General features: G+C 39.8%; 1 protein-coding gene across 1 annotated transcript in view; it reads right to left on the minus strand.

The window, feature by feature from the left end:
- Positions 1–3,119: 3,119 nt before the first annotated feature.
- Positions 3,120–27,469, minus strand: part of LOC124616613 — a 282,672-nt gene continuing 258,322 nt past the window's right edge. Inside the window, exons 16-18 of the mRNA XM_047144936.1 lie at positions 21,141–21,217; positions 9,236–9,361; positions 3,120–3,386 (exon numbers count right to left, since the gene is read on the minus strand). Coding sequence (XP_047000892.1) covers positions 9,250–9,361; positions 21,141–21,217 — 189 coding nt within the window. The 3' untranslated portion in view covers positions 3,120–3,386; positions 9,236–9,249. The remainder of the gene's footprint in view (positions 3,387–9,235; positions 9,362–21,140; positions 21,218–27,469) is intronic.

Below are 27,469 nucleotides of genomic sequence, written 5' to 3' on the forward strand. Positions count from 1 at the left end.
CAGTGTCCACTTGCATGCGAATGCCTTTATCCAGAACACGAACAGTAACAAACAGCTTATTTGTTTGAGAAAGCACACAGTTAACATCAATGTCTGATGCCTCGTCCTCGTCAACAGGAACTTTAGGGGACTGACACACAGAAGCAATGTGGCCTTTTTTCCTACAGGAATTACACGTGGCCCAACGTTTTGGACATGTGGCCCTGTCATGCTGTACGAGACAATGTGGACAAGAAGGAAGTGTGGAACGAACCTGCTTCTGTGGTTGCTGTTTTCGCTGCAAGCGTTGCAGCCCAACACGACGTTTTTTACGGGATTGAACTGCCGCCACATCTTCGTTCTCCTGTGGAACAAGCAAATTATCCGTGTTGAAAGTTGACTGTACAGCGCCTACATCACACCACGTGTCTATTTGCGTGCCAGCAGTGTGAGACACTTCAAAGGATTGAGCGATGCTTAGAACTTCCAACAACGATGGGTTTGGCAGTTGTAGGGCACGTTGCCGAACTTCTTTATCAGGACCAAGCCGTAGAATAGCATCCCTAACCGTTGAATCAGCATAAGACTCATGATGAGTGTCCGTGACAAACTGACATTTCCTACTCAGACCGTGTAGTTCCACTGCCCAAGCCCAGTAAGATTGATGGGGCTTTTTACGACACCAGTAGAACGCCATGTGGGCGGCAACGACGTGGGTGTTTCTTCGGTAATAGTTAGACAATAAGTCACACATTTCTTGGAAGGACAGAGAGGCAGGTTCCCGCAGAGGGGCTAACTGAGATAGCAGCTGATAGATCCGTGGGGAAATCCAAGATAGAAATAACGACTTACACATAGGAGCGTCGACAACACCGAAAGCCAAGAAGTGTTGCTGCAAATGCTTCTCATAATCCTCCCAGTCTTCAGTGGCCTCGTCATAAGGAGGGAATGGAGGCGGAGAAGAGGAAGACAGACGATGAGTAAGCAACGTCGACAATGCCTGAATAGCAGCCGTCAGTTGTGTTTGTTGTTCAATGAGCGATTGCATAAGCTGTTCCATGTCTGCCCCGTCACAAACACACAAATCCACAACACAGTGAAAATATCCGACCTCGTCGCCAAAAAGTGTTATAACCTTTAATCACCAATAATTGCGTGGATATTCAAACACACTCACATAGAAACAATAGCTGGTTACATGATAACAACTCAGTATCTCTTATTCGACTACCGTGCCGTGACGTGCGGCCGGCGTCGTTCGTAGCTAGGTGGCGCTCCCGCACTCAGCCGAGTTGCGGAGCGCCTCTATCGCCGTTTGCGTGTACTGTCGTGGCGGCACTGTAAATGTCATGGCACTGTCACAACAAATAGCCTCTTTGATATGTTGAATGAGGCCCCTAGGCACACTCTGAGGGTACTTAGTGTTCTTTCCTGTCCCTTGCTGCTATTTCCCTCAGGGGTAACATCATTTTCCATACATTTGACCTGTTGATGATTAATAGACCCTATCCTTTTGCATTTGCCTCCTCCTGACACCAAACAAAACAGGTTTCCCCAAAACAGTTGACGTGAGTCCTACTGGCTCAGTTTCAGTTTCAGTGAAAGACAGCACCTCAGACCTCTTGGTTGGGAGATTGGTACAACACCCTGAGTCCTCCCTGGTCCCTGTCCACCCTGTACAGGATGCCTAGATCTACCATTGACATGCCACCGACAGTCAGGTGAATGAGTAATGACAGATCCTGTACAGTCTGCACAGGAGACAAGATCCACAGGAGGGGGTAGGACTTGACATACCTCTGGTACAACCAGACAACATCTTTCCAAGATCAAAGCCCGGCAGAACTTTTGCATTGATGCATTCATTATTCCTTGTCGGATTTGTTGTAGCTTCCATCAGTGCAAAAATAAGAAGTTGCACCTTGTAAGGTGGGCTTGCATGTTCAGACATACAACTGGCTGGATACATGGCTGCATGTCTACACAACAAGGCCACCAGCTGGTCCTGGTGGCCACATCTAGAGGCAACCATCACCAGCATTGGAATCAGCTTAATTTGATCCATCTGGGGCAACTTCTGCCTCCAGATCAGGATCAGCCCACACGGAGGACTGACAAGTGGACCTGGGGAACAGCTCCTCATCCACCCCAAGCACCAGGGACTACACACCAGTTTTGGCAGCAGACCATGCCACATCCACCTCATCCTCTCCCACAGTGGCTGGAACAATTCTCTCTCTGTGGGGTGATTTAAGGACAGCGGGTTCTTGTAATTCTGCTTGACATATTAGTCAATCAATCAATTATGCAAACATGCCAGCATGTGGATAAACAACAGTGGCAGATTTAAGGACTGCCACAGATCTTCTTGGCTTCTCCTGTCTCAGCTTGCTGATGTGAACTACATGCTCTCTGGTGGACTTTACTGGCTATTTTCTAGACATTGATTTGGAGTCTATTTTTCCTGACTGTTGATGTCTGGCTTGGATATAGATACGTCTATTATCCTGATGTAGTGTATTCTTTGTTCTCATTTTGACCCTGTGTTGTGCCTACCATGAGGCACCAATGGTGCCTTGTGCACTGAGAGAATAGTTTGTACTAGAGTGCTTCCCAGCCTGGCAAAGCTACAGCATTATGCAACACTAGCATTTGAGTTACTCCATAAACATCCAGAGTACTTTACCTGCCAAGAGGTGCCACTTCTAGAAAGCTTTGTTTCTGTTCAGTTCAAGAGGACTTAGAATCTATTATTTTGTGTGATTTATTTATATTTAGTTGGAGTTCACTAAAATGCGTTGTCAAAGAAGCAGACGTGCAACAGATACAATCAACAATTAGTAATTGTATGTTACTTTAAATGATTGCAGCTCTAAGCTACTTATACTCAATAAGATAGTCTAAAGGCATCTCAAACATAAGTGAAACAAATTTGTACATTATAGAGTTCCAATATTAATGTTTTCATAATAAGTTTGATATTTAAAAATAAATAAATAAAGATGGTGATGGTACAGTAATGAAAGATTTAGTATGTCTTCCTTCTTCATGTTTACTCAGTGTCTGAAAGTTTACACATCAGCTGAATCATGAAACTTCAGAATAAGAGATTAAACATCTTGGTATCAATAAAACTCCTCTTACTAATGAATCAGTGGTTTTTATATTTACACTGTACAGCAATACTGGTTCATGGTAATATTTCTTGATACCATATGATATTTAATTCAGAGTTAATATCACACAAACGCATTGCACTTGTTTCATATTAATGACCTCAGAAGTCTATATTTAAACCACAGAGAAGTGTTTATACATCAGTTTTTCAGTCCTGGAGTAAAGGATGTGCATTAACACTTTCCTCTATGGTTTCACATTCACAACCTCATCCTCAGAACATCTGGAACCTGTAAACAAAAGAGAGGTATGAACATGAAGAAGGGAAAGGGAAAACATTCTCTTTTTTTTTTTTTTTTTTTTAAGTTACTATACAGTATTCTGCTGCAGTTATGTAATGAAAAATTAATAAATGTTTGCAAATACTTTGGAAAGTATTATGTACTGTGTTTCAGATTAAGTGTTTAACTTACATTATTTTATTTTGATATGTTTTATGACACAACTACATGAACAATGTATTTCTGCTGTGTGAAATTCTAATATGATTGTGTCACAAAACATATATACATGTTTGGTGTTGAATCGTGGATGAACATCAGCAGAATTTTGCAGATAACAAATAATTTCCCATAAATCTGTGCACTTGCATCTCTATTCTATGTACACAAAAGTACTGACACTATTTTAAATCTTAGAACCCTGATTGTACATGAACAGTTTCACTCTTTGAGATGCAGCTTTTTACCAGTCAAATATAAATATTTGTTCTTTCTAATCCAAAGGTAAATCTTATTTAGATCTAAATTAATTCATTCATTCATTTCCATTTTACCACGAATGAGAACCATGAGGAATATGGTATGTGCCAAGCTATACATAGCTAAGAGAAACAGCTGTTAGAAATTGCATTAATAATTAAATTTTGTTAAAGCGATATTTACTATTAGTGTTTAATCAGACTAAATTTGATAAAGGAAAGCCGCTGTTCTGTAACTCTGTAAAAATCTTCTGCTTCCACCGTTATCTTAAAGAGGTGCTGTTTATCTCTTACATATCTACATGCACAAATTGAAGGTTACCATAAAACAGCAGTTATCTACATATCATAGAAATAGAGGCCTGGTTTCAATTAGTGTACATCTTGTCTGATAGCTGACTGGAAATAAATCATTAATTGTAGATAACCAGATGATTTGTGAAAGATCTAGCTAATAAAGTAAGTTATAAATTTCTTTTCAATTATGCCAGGAGGTAGCTTGTTGAAAAACCTATACCAGAGTAAAGATCCCTACTCTGATCCAGTTAAAAGTCTACATGAACATTTTGCTGTTCTGTATTATGATTATTTAAATAATAGCTTATCTCAAAACAATTTTTGTTATATGTTTTGGGAAGTAGGTGTCAGGATTCCAAAATCATTTGAAGTGCCTCTGTAATAATCTAACAGCTTGCTGTTGATGCTCTGACCCAAAAGGAATTTTCATAAGACAACTAGGTCTAAAAGTATGCAAAATAAAGCTAATTATTTGTGATTTTCTAAGCATCTAAAAGGAATCGGCAACTAACAAATTAATTAAGATAATGATATCAGTACCTACTGCCCTAAAAGATATTTCCACCTATATTAATATACTTTTTACTTCACTAATCTTTGCTGGTCTAAACAAAAATATTCTATGGAAATATCACTGTCCAATAGTATTCTGCACATGGTTATTACGGACAGATGACAGGTGGAAATATCGTATTGTTCTCAGCTTTCACGTGTCAGTTGTCATCAGTTTCTATTTGCACTCACAGCAATTGATTCTTAAGTAAGGCAGGCCATTGTCAAAAGTGTCTACATTTGATCTCTCAGGTTTTCTTGGCACAGTTTACTAATGGTGTGCTTCTCAGTGTTATGTCAAGTTGTTTCCATTTTATGCCAGTATTTCGACAACAAACTCAGCCATCATCTGTAGGTGCTGCGAATTTTGCTGTTATGTGCACTCGCTGCCTGAACTCCAACCAGACTGTGAACTAATGCTAGTCTTAGGCCACTACTTACAGCTGAGTTTGACTCCCACTGTGCCCTCTGATGCTTTTGGTTTTCAGAGATTGCACTAATACTACATGAAATGGAAATTCTCTCAGTGTTTTCCAACTCTGGTGGATGTGACGGCCAGTGAGATCTCAATAAATTGAGTGTCAAACACTAAATTATAAGAGAGTGCTTCACAAAGTCATAAAAGAATCTAAAAAAACAACAAATGATCACCATATAAAAATGGCCAGGAACAAAATGAAAGCCATGTGGAAGATAGTCAGAGAACAAGTAGGAAACGAGACCTCCCAAAATGTAAATCTCCAGGTAATCCAAGATGGCAAAAAAATTACAAATCCAGAAGAAGTAGCCAATGCTTTTAATACATACTTTGCAAATATTAGTGAAAAATTACTATCTGACATAAAATCTTCAAATAAAAATCCTGCTACAACACCATCCATTCAAAATAGAAACTGCAACTCCCTATTTCTTACTCCAACCAACCCTAAGGAAATTATACTATCAATAAGAGAGTTAAAAACAAAATTTTCAACAGGTGTGGATGAGATTCCAGATTATGTCATTAAAAATGTGGGGGACCTCATTGCAATACCATTAGCCCACATTTTCAACAGTTCATTAACAAATGGAGTCTTTCCTTCCTGCTTAAAGACAGTGAAACTAAAACCACTGTTCAAAAAGGGTAAGAAAGAAGACATAGCCAATTATAGACCTATTGCCTTGCTATCTACATTTTCTAAAATACTAGAAAAAATTTTTCATAAGAGGTTGCTAGATTTTCTAGAAAAGTGCAAAATATTATCCACAACCCAACATGGCTTCCGGAAAGGCCGATCAACAGAAACAGCAATATATGAATTTCTGGGTGAAGTACTCGAAAAAATTGATAGTGGACAAAAAGTAACTGGCATATGCCTTGATCTGTCTAAGGCTTTTGACATCATAGACCACACTCTACTGCTGCAGAAGCTTGAAAGAATTGGTATCAGAGGTATGCCTAACAGCTGGCTTAGATCATATCTTACTGACCGCAAGCAAGTAGTAGAAATACATTTTCACAAAGAAAATAAATCAACAAGACACTATTCTGATTATAAAGCAGTAAAATATGGAGTACCGCAGGGCTCGGTACTGGGCCCTATCCTATTTTTGCTATATATAAATGACCTAACATCAGCCAACCAGTACCATAGCACTATCCAGTTTGCAGATAAGAATTCAGATGTCAGACACGGATATTGCAAGTGTGCCTAATACAAAATTTCTGGGGGTCTGTCTACAGGATAATCTTAGATGGGAAACTCACATTGACAACATATTAAAGAAGCTAAGTACCATGTGTTATTTAATGAGAGTGCTAGAAAACTGCTGTCATAAGGACTGTCTAATGACAGTTTACTATTCTAATATACATTCTGTCCTAAAATATGGGATCACTTTTTGGGGTAACTCGCCATCCTGCCTAAAACTCTTCAGGATGCAAAAGAGAATAGTGAGAATCATGGCTGGAATAAAAAGGAACAAACCATGTAGACCATTATTTAAAAGGATGGGGATTCTTCCCCTTCCATGTATTTTCCTATTTGAAAGTGCAATGTTTATAAAGAAATATACAATAACAAATCCTAGTATCCTCCCCAAAAATGAAAATGTCCATCATCATAATACAAGACAGAAAACTGACTTTCATGTACTCCATACAAAAACCAGTTTGTGCCAAAAAGGAACATTACACCATGGAAAAATTATCTACAATAAATTGCCAAGAGAAATTAAAGTAATGACAGATGTAAAAAATTTTAAAGCAGCATTAAAAGAATATCTGTTGACACATTGCTTTTATAGTGTGGAAGAGTTCCTCCAAAATCCTCGAGAGTCTAAGTGATGATTATGCAAATACTGTAACCATTAATATTGGCCTATAAATACATTCAGATGTAATTCTCAAGTTTATAATGGGGTTCAAGTATAAGTTGTATAGCGACTTGCCCAGTATATGAAGTAAAATTCTGTGAATGTAATTCTCTAGTGTACATGTCAGTTCATAGTGTAGAAGAGTTCCTCAAAAATCCTTAGAGCTTAAGTGAGGATCATGCAAATACTTTAATCGTTAATATTGGCTTATACATGTATTCAGTTGTAAACTTCAAGTTTCTAATGTGGTTTAATTATAACTCACACATTGACTTGCCCAGTATATGAAGTGCTGTAAAATTTTGTGAACATAATTTTCTAGTTTCTAAAGTGTTTTAATTATAAGATATACTTTGACCTGTCCAATATCTGATGTGCTGTACTGTACATGTAAGATTTACTGGACCAATAAATACAATACAATACAATACAATACAAAACCTTGTTTAAACTGAAACTACTGAAACATGTCAACCAGTGTATTTCACTCCCTTCAGCTAAGATAGAAGTATTCTCTGCAGTGTTAAAAACAATCTAGATCTTCAAAATCCAGGTGTGTATCACATTCCACGCAAATGTGGAATGTCTTTTATGAGGCAGACTACCAGAGTAGTTGAAGAGAGGAGCAAGGAACATCAGCGACACACCCAACCTTAAACAACCAAGCAAATCAGCTGTTGCCAAGCATTACCATGAATATAATCATGATATAAAATACTATGAGGCCAGTATTGTGGTGCAAACACCAAGTTTCTGGGACAGTATTATTAAGTAATCTATAGAAATAAAGATGTCAGAAAACCTAATAAATAGGATGAAGGTTTCAATTTATACATGGCTTGGGGTCTGGTTTCACTGGCCATCATACACCAGAGCTAGAAAACAGTCAGAGAATTTGCATTTCACAGAATATCAGTGCCTGCTCTGAAAAAAAGGGCATCAAATGGCAGAGTAGGTGCTGGGAGCCAAATCCGGCTATTAATAGTAGCACAAGACCAACAATAGTTCACAGTCTAGCAGAGCCCAGGCAATGAGTGCACGTAATGACAAAACTCGCAGCACCTGAACGAGATGGTTGGTTTACTTGTTGAAATATTGTGCATAAGATAGCAATTCGACAAACAACAAGAAGCACACCATTAATGTGTCTACATTCTCAGACTCTGAGCTGTTATTACTTCCCTCCAGCAAGTGTACATAAAATCAGCTTTACCTTACTTTTCCCTGCCTGCTCTGATTTCTTTAACTACAATCAAATATACACTTTAAAAACGTATCTACCAGCCTATATTTCACCAGCTGATAAGTAGGGCCTCTTCTTTTTTCTGTGTTATTTTAACATACACAGACACATTTTAATGGTCATTTAAAACACTCACAAAAAATGGATGCCAGTTTTTAAAATGTAAAAATTTGTTGATGTGTGGACTATAAGTATAAATGAATAAATGATATGAAACAACAAGGAGCTCTTTCACTCCACTTTTGACAGTTATTTGATTTCACAGATGTCAGTTATACATCCATCTTTATACATATTTTTATTTTTAGATTTCCTGTTGTCTGTCATCTCATCACCCTGTAAATCTCTGACAGATTTTATAAAAGTTTTTTTGTACAATAGGAATTTATAAGTGTACTTAGAAATAAAAGTGAAACCGCCTCATCAGCCATTTCATTGTTGGCAGTCATTACCATAAGAAATACACCTTATACTGAACTTACATATTCAGTGGTTATCATCTCACTTACAACACTTTACTAGAGGAATTAAAGAGCTCTATGGACTCAATTGGAAAACTTCTGTGTTTTATTTTACAGATGATAACATATATTAATTTAAAAAATGTGTAAAACTATATATCAGACAATGGAAACTCCAGGTAGGAATATCAGAAGTGTAGAAAAAGATATATTGACACACACACACACACACACACACACACACACACCGGCCAGAATGCCCACATGTTAGTGTCTTTTACTTGTACCTGTCTGCAGATTTATGTATGTGTCTTCTTTACAGTAAGTGGCAAGCTATCTATTCGTGCATTATAAAACACTATGGGTACAACAAAATTAAAGATTTGCATTTACTCAGAATATAATTATATTGCATGCATAGTGTCAATTCAGTATAACATGCACTTCTGTAAAGAAATGGGTGATACTTACTTATGAATGTTCCATTAATTTACTACAGGTGGGTCTGGAATTCTTGGGAAGACATCACAATGTAATTTTTTTGGGCAACTGAAAACCTCTGAAAATTCATCTGAATTTGAAACCATGTTTTCAACCCTGTTGAATAAAAAATAGCTCTTAATACAGAGTTTTATTTTATTTACATTTATTACGTGTGATTTTTTTAAGCTTTCCTGGAATATGGTATTTTAAAATGTTCTCGGGTATTCAGCAGGGTGACATAGTCTGAACAGTCCAATATTTCAACAAGCTGACTTGCCATCTTGGGCCCCCTGAGGACCAATTTGTCTTCTGTTGCGTGCCACATTATAACCCCGGCCCTCCTCTCCCACAGTCTCCATATCCACATCCCATGTCCTGTGATGGCAGCACAGAGGCTCTTTTCCTAGTAGTGCTCCCCCTCCCCTCCTCCCCCCCACACTCACCCTCACCCCCTCCCAACACCTCCAACTTGCCTGTTGAGCCACCCACAGGTACTACAGCCTGAGCTTGACAGTGGGAGAGATAGGGTATATAAGACATTGCCCACAGTGGAACATATGAGTAAATCAGTCATCACAAGGCAATAAGTCAGCTTGCTGATATATCACTCTATTTGGATGATGCTACCCCAATCAACACCCAATAACATTTCAAAATCAAGTAATTATATTTCATGAAGTAGTTTGGAACATATGTAACAAATAATACAATGCATAATTATAAGATTTAAAAATCATGAACGGAAGATAAATACATGCATGCATGGTATCCGTTCCCTTGGACATGTCTGAAACAAAAGACACCGTGCAGAATTCACAGCTGTGATACGAGTACATTGAAGGTGGAAGGGGCAAAAACGGCCTCCCCTTCCCATGAATCGTGGACATTGCTGAAGTTGGGTAGCCTGAGTTCCTCAACAACACAGATAGTCATACCATAAGTGCAACCACAATGGAAGAGTATCTGTGGAGAGGCCAGACTAACCAGTGGGTCCTGAAGAGCAACAGCAGCCTTTACGTAGTTGAAGGGGAAACTGTCTGGATTAATGACCAATATGGCATTGTAACATTAGCCAACATGGCCTTGTGGTGTGGTACTATAAATGGCTGAAAGCAAGGCGAAAGTACAGCCATTATTTTTCTCATGGGTATGCAGCTCCTCTGTATGGCTAAATGATGATAACAACCCATTGGGTAAAGTATTCTAGAAGTAAAATACTCCTCCATTTTGTGTTCTGGGCAGGGACTATTCAGGAGTGCATCTTCATCCAGAAGGAGGGGAGAGGGGGATAGGTAGATAGATAGATCGATAGATAGATAGAAAGAGAGAGAGAGAGAGAGAGAGAGAGAGAGAGAGAGAGAGAGAGAACTGGTGTTCTACAGGTCAAATTAATGAATCTGATCAGCTGAGTACGGGATTACTAATACAAAATCAAATAGCGTAATGTAGGAGTAGGTCTAACAGTGACTAAGAAAATAGGGATGGAGATAAGCTACTGTGAATAGCATAGTGAATGCTTTATTATAGTGAAGACAGACATGGAGGCAACACCTATCACAGTAGTTGAAGTTTATACAACTACTAGCTCTACAGATGATGAAAAGATTGAAAGATTGTGGAATGAAAAAGAAAACTTATTCAGATAATTATTGGATCCAAAAAATTTAATTGTAAAGGGAGTACTAGAATTTCATAGTACAAAAAGGAAGACAGGTAAAAACAGTAGAAAATGGAGTGGGAGAGAGGTGATAATAGAGGAAGCTACCCAGTAGAATTCTGGTAACAATTGATTTAAGAATCATGTAAGAAGGTTGTATATGTGGAAGAAACATGGACACAACAGAAAGTTTCAAATTGATTATGTAACAGTATCGTACAAATTCTGAATCAAGGTTTTAAGCTATGAGATATTTCCAGGGTTTGATGTGGACTGTGACCACAATTTCTTTGTTATGATCTGTAAGTCAAAACTTAAGAAATTTCAAAAAGTTAGGAATTTCAAGAGACAGGATAGGGATAAGTTGAAAGGACAAGAAGGAGCATTAAGAAATGTTTAACTGAAACAGGGGAAGGGAATACAGTAGAAGACAAATGGGGAGCTTTGAGAGATGATACAGTGATGGTAGCAGAGGATAAACTAGGTAAAAAGACAAGGCCTGCTAGAAATCCGTGGGTAACAAAGGGGTTACCAAATTTAACTGATGAAAGGAGAAAGTATAAAAATGTAGGAAATAAAGCAGATGAAAGGGAATACAGACACCTAAAAAATGAGATTGGCAGAAGTGCAAAATGGCTATGCAAGAATAGCTACAACACATATCCATGGCTGTTTCTTTGTTTTGTTTTTGGGTGCAAAAGTAACTGGAGTCATACACGCCCAAGTCAATATTACAGGACATGAAGACAGAAGAGTTAAAAAATTACTACACATCAATCCCAGTTGACGTAAGAGAAGACAGCTAAAAACAGAGACATAGAGAAAGGGCTATAAAATACACCATAGAAAAACAGAGATCCAGAACAAAAATTAAATAGCCTTTGCCATATTGCTATGACAGATAGAAAGTAAAACATGGTCGAAAGCTCATGCATTGTTCACTAAAACAACTGATAACTCAGACAGCAAACCCAAGTGAGAATGTAAACAGTTAAAAAATGGGCATTCCATCAGGAAATGGTGGACAGTTAAAACTTGGGCACAATGTTCACAAAATGGTGAGGGAGCGCCACTTAACAAATGGCAATAGCTGAAAAGGCAGTGCCCTATATGCAACCTAGTTAAAATGACCTCCTCCCCGTGGGAGGAACAAGAGGAGGTCTTCCAAGCTGCTGGGAGAGGCTTAATAATTTGTAGCTTATTCCCATGAAAGGAGGACCAATGGCAATGCTTAAGTGACACCACCTCATGATAGACAGCAACACAGAGAATATAGGAACCAGAGGGCTGAGGTACTGCAGCCTTGGCAGCAGCGTGTGCAGCCTTGTTTCCTGGCAGACCGACATGACTAGGAACACACATAAACATCACAGTGGCTCCATCAAGAGTGAGCAAGTGACAGTTTTCCTGGACCCATTGCACTTAATGTTTGTACAGTGGGCAGTTTACAGTGTACAGTGCACAGAGATTTGAAGGGTGCTGAGAGAGTCTGAGCAGAGGACACAATTGAAAAGCCTGTGGCACTGGATGTTCTTCATGGTTGGATGCTGAGCAGTGTGCCAGAAGCCAATACCAAAAAATGTCTGTGTCAGTGATGAAGGCACACCCGATGCCATAGTCAATCTGAGAGCCATCAGTGTACACCATAGTACTATCACGAAGTTCCGTCCAAAGGTCGTGGAACTGAAGGTGATAGAGCCAAGCTGGAGTAATGTCCGTAGGAAGCAAATGAAGGCCAAGGTGAACACAGGCTGCAACACAAAGCCAAGGTGGTAAAAGGTTCCCAAACATCAGGAAAGTTGCAGGTAGTGTGAAGTTAAGCTGCCGGATCAAGTGTTGAAAGTGGACTCCAGGAGGTAACAGAGAAGAGAGATGCACCCCATGCTGGCAATTAGAGGAGCCATTGAAGGGATGGCCATGCATGGCAGACAAATGGCATGCATACCTGCTGAGGAGAAAGTCACGGTGGTAGGACAGTGGTAGTTCAGCAGCTTCGGCATACGGCCACTCAACCAGGCAATTGTGAAAGGCGCCATTGGCCAAATGGAGGCCACGATGGTGGATAGTGTTGAGATGGTGTAAGAGGGATGGACATGCAGATAGATAAACAAAGCACCCATAGTCTAGTTTGAAATGGGCATGGGACTGGTACAAATGGAGGAGGGTGGTTCGACCTGTACCCCAGGAAGTACCATTGAGGACACATAGGACACTGAAGACTGCATACAGCACGCTGCCAGGTAAGGTGCATGGGAGGACAAAGAGAGTTTCCTGTCAAGCATGAGCCCCAGGAATTTCATAGTTTCAATAAATGGAAGAGAAACAGGCCCAAGATATAAAGATGGTGGGAGAAATCAATTGCGCTGCCAGAAATTCATACAAACGGTTTTGTCAGAGGAAAAATGAAAGCCATTGTCAATGTTCCATGAGTAAAGATGATTGTGGCATTGCTAAAGATGCCACTCAATGAGACAGGTCTGTGGAGAACTGCAATAGATGGCAAAATCGTCAACTGAAAGGGAGCCAGAGATGCATGATGGAAGACATGACATTATAGGGTTAGTGGCAATAGCAAAGAGGATGACGTTCAGGACTGAACCCTGAGGCACACCATTTTCCTGGATAAATATGTCTGACAAAGCAGACACCAACAGCATCTTGAAAACTCAGTATTTTCAAAATTTCTGAAGGAAATGGGTCAGGTGGCCTTGGAAGTCCCACGTATAGAGAGTACAGAGGATACCAGTTCTCAGGCAGGCAACATAGGCCTTCTCCAAATTGAAAAACACAGTCGCAGTCTGGGATTTCCACAGAAAAAACATTCATGACATGGGTGGACAATGTGACAAGGTGGTCCGCTGCAGAATGGTACGCTAAAAAGCCACACTGTGCAGTGGTTAGTAATTTGCAAGACTCAAGCCACCATACCAGCTGGGCATAAATCATATGTTCCATCAGCTTACAAACAAAGCTTGTGAGAGATATGGGGTGGTAGCTAGAAGGAAGGTGTTTGTCCTTACTGGACTTAGGTATGGGTGTGACAGTAGCTTCATGCCAGCATCCAGGAAACGTGCCCTCTGCCCAGATGTGGTTGTCTGTATTAAGCAGAAAGTACTTGCCTGCAAGAGAAATATGCTGCAAAATTTGAATTTGGACAGTGTCTGGCCCTGGGATGGAGGACCAGGATGAACTGAGACCATGATCTAACTCCCTCATAGTAAAGGCAGAATTGTAGCACCCACGGTTCTGAGAAGAGGAGGGTATCACCTGAGCGTCCTCAGCTCATTTCCAATGGGGGAAGGCAGGGTGATAGTGGCAAGAGCTCAAAATTTCCGCAAAATGGCGGCCCAAGGTGTTGGAGATAGCAATAGGGTCCACAATGACGTCATCTTCTAGTGTCAGTCCAGAAATTGGGGAATGGGTCTTGGTCCTGGAGAACTACTTGAGGTTGGCCCACATAAGAGAGGAAGGGGTGGAACTGTTAAAAGATTGGTGAATGAAATCCAGCTAGCTTTATTGCTATCCCAAAGAATGCACTGACAGTGGGCATGGATCTGTTTATAATTAATGCAGCCTTCCATCATAGGACGATGGTTAAAAATGCGAAGAGCATGCTTTCACACACGAATTGCGTTGCAGCATGCCTCAGTCCACCAAGGGACTGGGACACGGTGTGGTAAAGAGGAAGTGGGAGGAATGGAACATTCTGCAGTGGTAAGGATAATGTTTGTAAGATATTCCACCTGATAATCACAACTGGGGAAATCTTGCTCTTTGAAGATCAGCAGGGAGGAGTAAAGCCACCAGTCAGCCTTAGTAAGCTGCCATTTGGGTGTGCATGCAGGTTGGGTATGAGTCAGCAAATGGATAGCAGATGGGAAATGGTTGCTCAAGTAGGTGTCAGAAAGAATGGATCACTGGAGATGATGGGCAAGCTGGGCAGTGCAGAAGGATAGGCCCAAATGGGAATAGGTGTGTGAGGAGTCGGAAAGGAATGTGGGTGCTCCTATGTTAAGGCAGACGAGGTTAAGTTGATTAAGATCAGCTAAGAGGGCACCTCTCTGACAGGTTGTGGAAGAACACCAAAGGGTATGATGTGCATTAAAGTTACCAATTAGCAGAAATGAGTGAGGTAGTACCCAGTAAGTTGGAGGAAGTCTGCCCTGGTGACAGAGGGGTATAAATGGCACAAAGGGAAAAGGTCAGGTGAGGAAGGAAAAGGCAAACTACAACAGCTTGAAGATGAGTAATCAGGGAGATGGGTTGACTATGAACATGAGAGGGAATGCTGACCTAAGGGGCAAGGTCAAAATTAATTGGTATGTAATGTGGAAGCTCAAAGTGGTCTTGAGGGCAAAATTTTGTTTCCTGAATGCAGAGTACAAGGAGATGCTGAGATCCTACAAGCAGATGTAAATCCTCTTTGTGGGATTGAAGGCCATGAATATTCCATTGGAGGAGAGTGGTGATGAGGAAAATACGAAGGGGTGTCACCTTGGTGACTTCCGAGTCCCAGCCTGCGAAAACTCGCTGCTACAGGGCACAGAGGCAGGAGGATCCTGCTCCATGAGGTCCACAGAAACATCAGGTTTCTTTTGCTGTTGGTTTGTGGAGATCTACACAGAAAAATGGTTGGTGGTGCACACCAGTGACATGAAGGCATCACACAGTGACACCGTCGAAGAGGATCTTCGAGTCACCGAAGGAGAAGACCATTTGCCTTTGTTGAGTTTCTTTGAGCCTTTCTGGTTAACAGAGGAAGACTCAGGTGTTGGCGGGCTGGAGGGATGTAGCACAGCTGGAAAAGGGGACGCCAATACTCCCTTGAAACTGGGCAATTTCACAACCTCCACACTGAATTTGAGGTCGCATGTCTGTGCAGCCATGTCCTCCATGGAGCAAGATGTAGCAAGAACAGGATTATAGGTGCCAGATGGTAGAACTCAGGGTTTGTGACTAGCCAATAACTTGCGAGAAACTGGGTAAGTCACTTTTTCCTTTACCCAGAACTCCTGGACAGCCCGCTTGTCAAGATACGTGGAACAATCTCGAAAGAAGGCAGCATGGCCGCCATTGCAGTTGATACAGTGGGCAGAAGGAAGCAAACAATCACCCTCGTGTACATCCCTACCACATGTTACACATTTGGCTGGCTGTTGACAAGACATTCTAGAGTGGTTGAAATGATGACACTGGTAGCAGTGCATCGGGTTTGGAATGTACGGTCGGACTGTGATAATTTCATAGCCTGCTTTGATCTTGGACAGAAGCACCACTCTATTAAAGGTGAGGAAAAGGGTTCCTGTGGGCACTAAGGAGGAATTTACCTTTTTCATCATTCAATGGATGGCAATGACACACTGATGAGAGAGGTATGATTGAGTTTTGGCCTTGGTTAGACTGTTGAGCAGCTTAGTGTAAATAACACCATGGGAAGAATTCAAAGTTCTATGGGCCTCGACACAAACAGGATAGCTGTGGAGAAGTGAGGCGGCTTGTTGTGTTTGAGAATCAGAAGTACTCTCCAAAAGCAAAGTGCCATTCCGTATACAAGAGTAGGATTCACAGGGCTGGCAATTGCATCAGCACTTTTCTGAAAAATTAACGGATTTACTGTTGTGAAGGACTGACAGTCTTCAGTATGTGAAACCACGAGGAACGGTGGTGCAGCTGGAAGGGTATTTGAATCATGAGCCTCATTCCTTTTACATATTGTAGATGTTGACTGTCGGATGATTGGCTCACTGTGAGAAAATCCCCCCATGATTGCCAATGTCTCCGATGGTGCGCTCCTTCCAAGTGGAGTGCCCCCTACACAAGGGGGTACACCCACCTTAGGTGATTGTTCGCAACTCAGGTCATATCTCCTGAACACCTGACAGAGGGACAAATTGGCAATTTTGGAAGGTAGCAGCTCAGGCAATTACCCTTCCCTGGGCCAGGCCTGTACCATGGGGTATGTGCCTGCCTGTCGACCCGGGACTGGGAATTACATGCTACCCAGTCACCTGTTACATGTCAGACACATGAACCAGCCTTCAGGAGTGCTCAGGGAGGAAGAAGAAAAAGAGGAACCTCGAACACCAAAGTGGTGGAAGGATATCAGAAGGGAAACAAAGAAAGGAAAGGGAAACAAAAAATAGTGGGGAGACTATTCTTATGTCAGTGATGGATAATGCGGAGCATTCCCAATAACACCACAGGCACATTCCCAAAGGGAGTAGAAGAAGAACAGCAAGAGGATAGACATATAGACATACAGCACAGAAGGGAAAAGATGCTGCAGAGGCTGGGGCCCCGTGGTAGCCAAAGAGTGGCGAGCCCTCTGGGGGGGTGGGGGTTCTATGGATGTACAAGTAGGGCATGTATAACTAGGAGAAGGATAGATACTGCCTATAAGAAGATAATAGAGGCCCTTGGAGGAAAGAGAAGCAAATGTATGACTACCAAGATCTCACATGCAAGCCAGTACTAAGCTAAGAAAGGAAAGCTGAAATGTGGAAGAAATATATAGAGGGGCTCCACAAGATAAATGAACTTTACAAGAGTTTTATACAAAGGGACAAGAAAGTAGATGAAGATATGAAGAATTTAATCAAGAACTGAAAGATCCAAGAGAGAACAAAGCTCCTAGTGTAGAAACAGCCATGACAAAACTATTTCAACTGTTGTACAAGATATATGAGACAGGTGAAATACCCTCAGACATCAAGAAGGTAATAATTCTAATTTCAAAGAAATCAGGTGCTGCCGTGTGTGAGTATTAGTGATCTATCAGTTTAGTAAGTCATGGATGCAAAATACTGGCACAAATAGTTATTTAAAGAAGAAAATGAAAAAAAAATTGGAGAATCTGACCTCTGGGAAGATCATTTTGGGTTCCAGTTAAATGTAGGAACACATGGGACAATACTGACTCTACAACTTATCTTATAGGAGAGGTTATGTACAGCTCACACAGAAATCAGACTACCGTTATAAGAATCAAAGGACATGAACGGAAAGCAGTAGTTGAGAAGGGAGTGAGACATGATTGTAGTTCATCTCTGAAGTTATTCGATCTGTACATTGAGGAAGCATTACAGGAAACCAAAGAAAAATTTTGGGATGGAACTTAAATTCAGCAAGAAAAATAAAAACTTTGATGTGTGTCAATGACATTGCAATTCTGTCAAAGACGGGGAAGGACTTAGAACAGCAGTTGAAAGGATGGATATTGTCATGTAAAGAGGTTACAGGATGAATATCAATAAAAATAAAACAATAACAACTGAATGTAATTGAATTAAATTGGGTGATGCCATGGGAATTAGATTATGAAATGAAATACTAAACATAGTAGATGAGTTTTGCTGTTAGGACAGCAAAAGAACTAAATAACTCCAGATGGCCAAATTACAGAGGATATAAAATGCCAACTGACTACGGCAAGAAAAGGAGTTCTGAAAAAGAGAGATTTGTTAACATCTAATATAAATTTCAGTTCTAGGATTTTTAAGGTATTTGTCTGGAGTGTAACCTCATACAGAATTGAAACATGCAAGATAAGCAGACTAGAGAAGAAGAGAACAGAAGCTTTTGAAATCTGCTGTTATAGAAGAATGTCAAAAATTAGATGGCTTGATCACATAGCTAATAAGGAGCTAATGAACCAAATTGGGGAGAAAAGAAACTTATGGCACAGATAGACTGAAAGCAGGGATCAGCTGACAGGACACATTCTGCAGCATCAATTAACTGTCAATTTGGTACTGAAGAGAAGTATAGTGGGTAAAAATTGCAGGCAGAGACCAAACATGAATGCAGTCAGCAGGTTCAAATGGATACAGATTGCAGTAGTTATTCAGAGATGAAGAGGATTGCACAGAATAGAGTAGTGTTGGGAGTTGTATCAAACCAGTCATCAAACTAAAGACCACAACAACAACATGACAATGAACCAGAATTTTCTTTGGTATATGAGCAAACATAAAATATTTTATATCTACATCTACACCAAGCTAACGGCTGTGGATTGCATGGCGAAGGGTATATCCCATTGTACTACTTATTAGGGTTCCTTCTCGTTTCATTCGTGTGTGAAACACATGAAGAATGACTGCTTGATTGCCCCTTTCCACACTGAAGTTAGTCAAATCTTGTCTTCACAGTCCCTACAGAGGCTATTAGTAGGAAGCTTTAGTATATGCCTAGATTGTTCACCTGATACTGGTTCTTGAAACTTTTTAACTAAACTTTCACAGGATAGTTGCATCTACCATCAAGCGTTTGTCAGTTACAATTTTTCAGATTTTCTGCGATGCTGCATCATAGATGAAACAAACCTGTGACCATTCATGCAACCTATCTTTGTATGTCCGTCATTATCCCCCATTAGTCTTTTTTTGATATGGATCTGACGATGTTGGTCAATTTTCTCACATGAATGTTTTTGAGTACTTTCGCAGTATTTTACTAATGAACAGAAGTCTGTCATCTTCTTTACTTATGACTGAGCTTGTGTGAGCATTCCATTAATATTTCTACAAATTGTTAAATGCAGGAATTTGCATGATTTGACTGATACTAATTGTGGCTCATTGATGTTGTAATTGTAAGATTTTTGAATTTTCTGAAAGGCGTGATTTTACATTTCTGAACATTTGAAGCATATTGTTAATCTTTGCATCACTTTGAGATCATATCAAGATCTGGCTGAATATTTGTGTAGCTTTCTTTTAGATAGAACTTCATTATAAATAACTCTATCAAACGCAAAAAGTCTGAGGTTACTACTGTTGGCCAGGTCATTTACGTAGAACATGAACATCAAGGATCTGAAAACACTTCCTTAGGGCATGCCTGAGGTTACTTTTCCATCTATTACTGAGCCCCCATTCAAGATAATATCATGTGTTGTCCCTAACAAGAAATCCTCAATGCAACCATAAATTTCATCTGATATCCTACATGTGTTCACTTTTATATCATGTGATACTGAGTCAAATGCTTCTTGGAAGTGAAGAAATATTGCATCTAGCTGACTGCCTTGATTCATGGCTTTCGAGGTGTCATCCAAAATAGGTTCAGGTTGGGTTTTGCAAGTTCAGTATCCAACTCAGAATACATGTTGATTGTTATGGAGGAGATTAGAATATGTTCTAAAATTCTACAACTGGAGTATGTCAAAGGTGCTGGATGGTAGTTTTGTAGATCACTTCTGCTACTCTTCTTGTAGATTGGTATGATCTATGCTTTGTTTCAACTACAGTAGACAGTTCTTTGCTAGAGCCGCAGCATAATACAGTTAAAAGAGGTGCTAATTTGGTTGCAAATTATTCATAGAAACTCATGGAGATTCCACTGAGCCCCAATTTTTGTTCATTTTTGCCATATTCTGCTGTTCCTCAATGCTGTTGACATTAATATCTCTCTCTCTCTCTCTCTCTCTCTCTCTCTCTCTCTCTCTCTCTCTCTCTCTCTCTCTTCTTTTCAGTGGTGTAAGAGCTATATTGGCACAGTACTCTTGAATTTCCCTTTGTAAAGGTACATGTGAAAACGGAGTTCATCAAATGTGTTTTCACTTTCCTACCTTCATTTCAGTTCCTGTGTCCTCTTTGTGCATCTTGAAACTAACTTTGTTGCCACTGAATCCCCTACATTTGGTCAATATTTCTTTGCATTTGTGACTGAATCTGCTATGGTAGTAATTAAGGCTTCATCAAACATCTCTCTATCTATTTCTTTACTTTACATCTATTGTTAGTTGTCACTGTTTCCTTAGAATTTTCTTTACAGACACTGTATACCATGGTGGGTGCCAACCATCATGAACTGTTTCACTAGGTACATATCTATCCAGTGCTTAATCAATTATTTTTCTAAGCCTCCACTTGCTTCTGCTAAGAGAACTACTTCAAGTTCCTCCTTGAGACATGACACTTGTTGCCACTAGATCTGATGTAACAGAGCAGGAGCAATGGAATCTGAGGACAGCTTCCAGAAAAGAGTGAAAGTAGATGCCCACTCTGCACACTGAAAGGACATTAGGAAATAACCAAGGAACCATCTACAGAAACAAACATAATCTTGTCTCTTTCTCCCTTAAGTTTATTTTCTTATAAATATAAAGCAGAAAATTTAAATGGGCTATTCACCTGAAACTTTATTCCTTTACTTTAATATGTATCACATTCAAAGAAAGTATTCAAATGGTAATTTAATAAAGCTGCAAAATCAAATTTATAATATTTTTACCTGATTGCTGATGGCAGATGCACATCTTCAAAAATTTCTAGGAAGTGGTGATATATTTTTCTCTTTGAACACAGGTCCTAGAAAGACAAAAACAGAAAATTATTCAAACAAACTATACTCATTTTACAAAGGATAGATTACTATTCACCATATAGCAGAGATGCTGAGTTGCACAACAAAAAGTAGACTCTGGCCTCTTGTTTGACAGTCTTTTTGTTGTGTCTATCTGTGACTCAGCATCTCCACTATATGACAAGTAGCAGTCTATCCTCTTCATAATATTATCATTATTCCATCCTGGATTTTCCATTGTTTGATGATACTCATTTGATGGTAGTTACAGACTAAAATTTTACCCCTCCGTAGTTTATGGTCAGCATGTGTGACTGCCATATGAGTAACACAGGTCTGATTCATGGTTCTGCCAGGAATTATTCCTTGATGGGAGGAATGGAAGGGGTGCACTCACAATCAGCCTCATAATGTGAATTCAGGAGCTATTTAAGTGAGTTGTGATGGCACCAGTTTTGCTAACTCAACAACAGCCAGAAGTGCAGTATAATGTCCCTCCATACCACATATAGTCCAGCGAAACTGTCAGAAAAAAAGCTTGTACCTTGCAAAAGGTGGGGTAGAAGATTTTATTTTTTTAACTCGTTCATATTGTTGGAATGGTTATAAAACCAAGTTTTGCCAACAAAATTTCTCTTGGGAAAACTTTCTGCAGTCAAAAAACTTTGAAAATTTTGGACTTTTTTCAGTTTTTCAAAATATCTTAGTTTCATTTGCTTCCATCGCTTTGACGTCTATTTTCTTTTTTAAAGAGCACAAAATTCTCTACAAATTTGATTCTTACCATTTTTTTCTACTCCCAGTATCTAAGGCGCTGCAGTGCGTCAAAAAATACCAATTTTTCAAATTTCGAGGAAAGTGGCAAATTACCTAATTATTGAACACTGTTATTTCAGTTTCTATTTGTGTAGTATAAACATATTACTCATCATGTTATTCATTGGAATTTGCCATCTCACTCTGCTGCAGGGCCAGGACAAACAGCATCATATTCAGTAACTACGAACACATTCACGTTGGACTGCGTGAAGTTTATTTGTGCTACAATATTGTGGAGATTGACCTTCCTGAATTTCATAATGTGGAGGTCCAACTTGGAGGTTTCCATTTCTTTATGTCGTTCATGGGATGTATCGATATGATCATGGGTGAAAGTGGATTAAAGGACTTATTTGGTGTAATATGCGCTGAAAACAGCATTGAAAAGATTTTGTCAGGACATGCATATTCCAGGGCTGTGCGAGTGCATTTATTGTGTCACCTTGCTTTGGCCTGTCAAGTGTGGTATCACATTGAGCTAACAGAAGATGAACGTAGGACATTGAATGACTTGTCTTCTCCTTTTGGTGAGTCAGAACTGACAGTTGGCCAGAATACCAGTTTTCTCAGGGAACAAGTCATATAAAAAATTTGTAACTGCCCTGAAAATGGTTGAAAGTAAAGGACCCAAAGCAAAATTATGGGTTCAATATTACAAGATGGTCACTCTCATGAAACAATTTATTGTAGTGGATCGATCAGGCAATTGGAAACTTCATCTTGAAAGCGTGCGAAAAATGCTTCCCTACTTTCATTCAGTTGGACATTTTATGTATGCTAAAAGTGGCCACCTCTACTTACAGGATATGTTGAGACACGAGGAAAAAATGGACTTATCACAATATGAGAAGTTCACAATGAAAGGACATTTTACAATCTGGTGATCAGAAAAGTATTGGTCAGAGGTTCCTTCTGACATGACTATAGAACAAAAATTGATGAGAACCATGAAGAGTTCTGGACGACTTACTTCTGGCCAAGGAATTACGGATAGTTTATTAACCAGATGGACATTGGGTATGATTCACATGCAGAACATTTGTGAAGAAATTAAGTCATATTGCGAAGTGAGCGCAGTAACATCAGAACAGCATGTAGATGCAAGAAGTTGTCGCATCAAATGAGATGGCATAGACTTGTGTAAGCTGCGTGATTGGTTTTCAGTGCATCCTCCCTTCCCTGAAAGTGATTTTATAATGTCTATCAGCAGTGGTGTTGTCGGAACGGAGGATGTTTATTGTCATATGTGTCACGAAGAGGGGGAAAAAGGCATGAAAAGAATAGTTGGTGACAATTTCCACTATGTAAAGTTCCGTAGAAATGGTAAAGTTGTGACTCTCCTTTCTGCGTTCGATTCTGTAAAAGCTGGGAGCACTAAAATTACTCCTGTTGATTGTTTAACTGTTTTCCAAAGGATTTGTTTAATGAAACAAAGTGAAGAAGAGTTAAAAGACTTTCTGAAATATGAACTTGCTCCTTACCCAATGTCCCTATTCTCAGGAAAAGGCATGTGAAAAGCAACAAAATCTTCATTCTACAATGCCTTCGTTCCAGTGGAAGATGTGAAGTCAGGTGGACCGAGTAAATTTTTTGTCATTGATGTAGGGTACCTTACCCACAAAGTGACTTGGACTCAAAATTTTTGCTTCAAGTCAATAACCAAAAGCTATGTTTCTTACCTGCAAAGTCATTTTGGATCTCAATTTGCTATTGTATTTGATGGGTATCCATGTGAGGGAGACAAATGTAGCACAAAGAGTGCTGAGAGGATTTGTAGGTCCAAAAAACATTCTTCGGTTGATGTTGTGGTTGAATCAGAGATGGTGAATCAAGTCCCTCAGGACAAGTTCTTGTAGAACAAACGAAACAAGATACGTTTGATCACACTTCTTAAAAAGGAATTTCTGGAGTGTAGCATTGAAGTGCACCAGGCACAAGAAGATGCTGACATTATGATTGTAACGTCTACCATTTCAAGAACCAAAGATTTTGGAAGTGTTGTCATTGTAGGAGAAGATGTTGACCTGCTTGTGCTTATGACCAGTTTGGGCCAAGGCATTGAAAACTTATTTTTCTTAAAGCCAGGAAGAGGAAATGCAGAAGACAAGTGGTTTTCCACTGCATGTTACAAGTTTGACAGTGACTATATTCTGTTCACTCATGCCTTTAGCGGATGTGATACAACATCCGCTTTTTTGGTCAAGGAAAAATTAAATGCTGCAACATTGTTGTGAAAAATGAACACCTAACCTCAGCGCTTTGCATATTCAATAAACCACATGCTACCTATGAAGAAATAATAACAGCAGGAGAACAGGTTATTATCGCACTGTATAGTGGAGGTGTCAGCAGTTCCCACACTCTAGACCATTTGTAGTGCCAGCTATTCGCCAAGTCTGCCACAAAAAGCAAACTGAATCTTGCATGGTTGCCACCTACACAAGATGCTGCACAACATCATTCATTGTGGACTTACCAACAAGTCCAAAGTTGGATGGGAAACTGGAAACCTCCTGAGAAATGGGGCTGGAACCACAGTGACCACGGTCCAATACCCGTTATAATGAGCCAAGATCCAGCACCTGAAGCACTTCTTCACATTGTTTCATGCTCATGCAAGCTGAACTGTGGCGGAGCGTGCTCCTGCAGTAAAGTGGGTTTGAAACGTTCTTCAATTTGCAAGAAATGTATTGGGGTCAACTGTGAAAACGTGCCAAAATTTTTATATGAAGACAGCGAAGAAGATGTTATGGAGGGTGTTGAGGAAACTGCTGATGAAATCAAAGAACTTGCCGAGGCTGACTCGCTGATTAAAGAAGAGGTCAATCAGGGATCAACTCTATGTACAGACCCTGAATCCGTAACTCAAGGTATTTCTGGTGACACTGAGGAACCTGGCCCATCAAAACGTTGGAAGTGATGCTCATATCTGTTTCAAGTGTGCTAAAGTGCGATATTACAAGTATTACACACCTAGAACTGTCAACATTTTTAGTAACTGACAATGCATTTTAATTGTAATAAAGCTACTTATTTTTAATGTCAACTGTGTGGCTTTTATACACAAGAGTAATTACCTCCCTAATTAGGTTGCCTATTGCAGCTAATAATAGTTCAGTTTCCTGAGACAATTTATTTTGTGTGCATGTGTGTGTGTGTGTGTGTGTGCATGTGCGTGTGCGTGTGCGCGTGCGCGTGCATGTCTATCTGTGTCTCTTAATGATGTATTTTTATAGTTTTACAAATACCAGGGCTGAGGTGGCCCATAGTGAACTTCAGGTAGTGATGTAAGAATCACAATAGTTGGGTGCCCAGCAATCCTCATGTTGCATACAGAGAAACTGAATACCTGAAAGTGAGGTTGTAAATTCCAACGTATAACAAGATGTATAATGTATTTATACTATACAAACAGAAACTGAAAAAATAGTGTTCAAAAATAAGGTATCTTGTCACTATGCGATAGGAGCAAAAAAACCTAGATATTTTGAAAAAAACTGAAAAAGGCCGAAATTTTCGAAGTTTTTTGACTGCAGAAAGTTTTCCCAAGCGAAATTTTGTTGGCAAAACTCGGTTTTCTAATCTTTCCAACCATATGAATGAGTTGAAAAAATAAACTCTTCTACCCCACCTTTTGCAAGGTATATCTGCTATTTGACTGGACTAATAACACATAACACTACTGGCTGCTGTATGACAAAGTGGATGGTTGGATCCAATTGGTCTGGCTGTGGCCAAAATGGTAGTGCTTATCTTATCATACTAAGATTACAATATTATCATGACTAAAAATATCCTGAGCTTTCCACATAGCAGTGTGACATTACTATAGGTTAAGAATGTGACTGATATTGTGTTAAATGTCTTAAAATGAAAAAGGCAATTTTTTTTAACTAGTAAACAATGAAAGTTTAGTAGATATGGAGCTTTTTATAAGTAAATAATAGAAAGTCACAATTTCTTATTAATCACTGACCACTTACAGTGGAACATATTTAGTTATTAAATACCAAATTGATACAAGGACACATTGACAAAAAAATCCTATGTCTTTATCAAATAGTTCTATTACCTTGTAAAATGCATGTTTCAATAACCAGTCATAAATCTTAGCTTTAAAAATATTATATGGCAATGACAAAGCAGATTTTGGAAGTTTGTTAAAACATTTAAACATACTATTTGAGCCGTGTATCGACTTGTGCTACACCTTGTGTTTAGATTGCATTGGTTTTCATTTTCTTCCCCTGACATGTTTGTTTGATATGTTGTCTGTCATTAAGTGGCTGCTTGGTTGTCTTTTCCCTCCGCTATTGATATCTGCGTTTTTGCTTCTGGGAAACTGCTATGGGGGAAGTGAGATCTTTGACCAGTTGTAACATCAGGTGGTTGCACGGAAGTAGGGGCATTGTAAGCAGACACTGTGGTGGACACGGGAGGGCAGTGTGGCTCTCCAGCGTGAAGCAGGCATCGTCGGTTGTACCGAGTCACCACGTGATGTATGCCGGTTGTGTGTAACGAGCGGGTCAAGTTGACGGAAGAGCTCCCCACATGTTGGTTGTATACAGAATCGCCCCACCAGTAGTTACTGTTCATTTCGCCTTGGTGGGATGTTAACAAGCTTCTTTAAATCCTCTGTTTCAACACTGGAGTTTAAAAGGAGACACTTAACATGAAGGAGTGGTCACTACCCGTCAACGTTGCAGAGAAGCTGTGAACTATGGTGACAGAGCGTGTTGTCGCGTGACCGTGGCGTGTTGGGTACGCTGGCAATGCGTGCATGGTCGGATGTGTGGATCCTTGCCATCGGAGGTCGTGTACTGCCTGTCAGAGTATAATTGCAAGTTAAGTTCATGGAAGGTTTAATCATTAAGTAATAATTTTGTGTAACCAGCGCCTCTTCTGCCTTGTGGCCTCCGGTGACCGGGTTTCCTGTCCCTGGCACCGGCGTAATTGAAGACAGTGATCTTTCCTCCTCCTCTCGTTACTGTCCAATGGGAGGTGTAGTTTTGGCAGTTTAATTGTTTCACTATTCTGTCATGGGTTACGAGTAAATTCATGCTTCTTGTTGGTTGATAATGTGGTTGCTCATTCAGGACTGTGTGGTGTAAAGTTTCCTTGCGCGAGGTTAGGTCTAATAGTGTCAGCAAGTTAATCCATTGTATAACAAGTTTTCGCTGGCTAAAAGTTGGTGCAGTGATCAGCCTGAGAATGGCAATTGTGGTTACGGGTGTATTTAAATTGGTCAGTATTCTGTCTGGCCTGAGCATCCCTGAGTGGGTGATTTGTGGCCACGTTACACAGATCCATCATATCTGTTATGTTCTAATGATATTCCAGGACACTTTTGTTTAAAATTTTTTTAAATTCCTCCAAGTTTGTAAATTCCTTTTATTGCCATTAATCATGTGTCTGCTGAGACATGTTCAATTTCTTTA

The sequence above is a fragment of the Schistocerca americana genome, chromosome 5, assembly GCF_021461395.2.
Source record: "Schistocerca americana isolate TAMUIC-IGC-003095 chromosome 5, iqSchAmer2.1, whole genome shotgun sequence".
In the NCBI taxonomy this organism is placed as follows: Eukaryota; Metazoa; Arthropoda; class Insecta; order Orthoptera; family Acrididae; genus Schistocerca; species Schistocerca americana.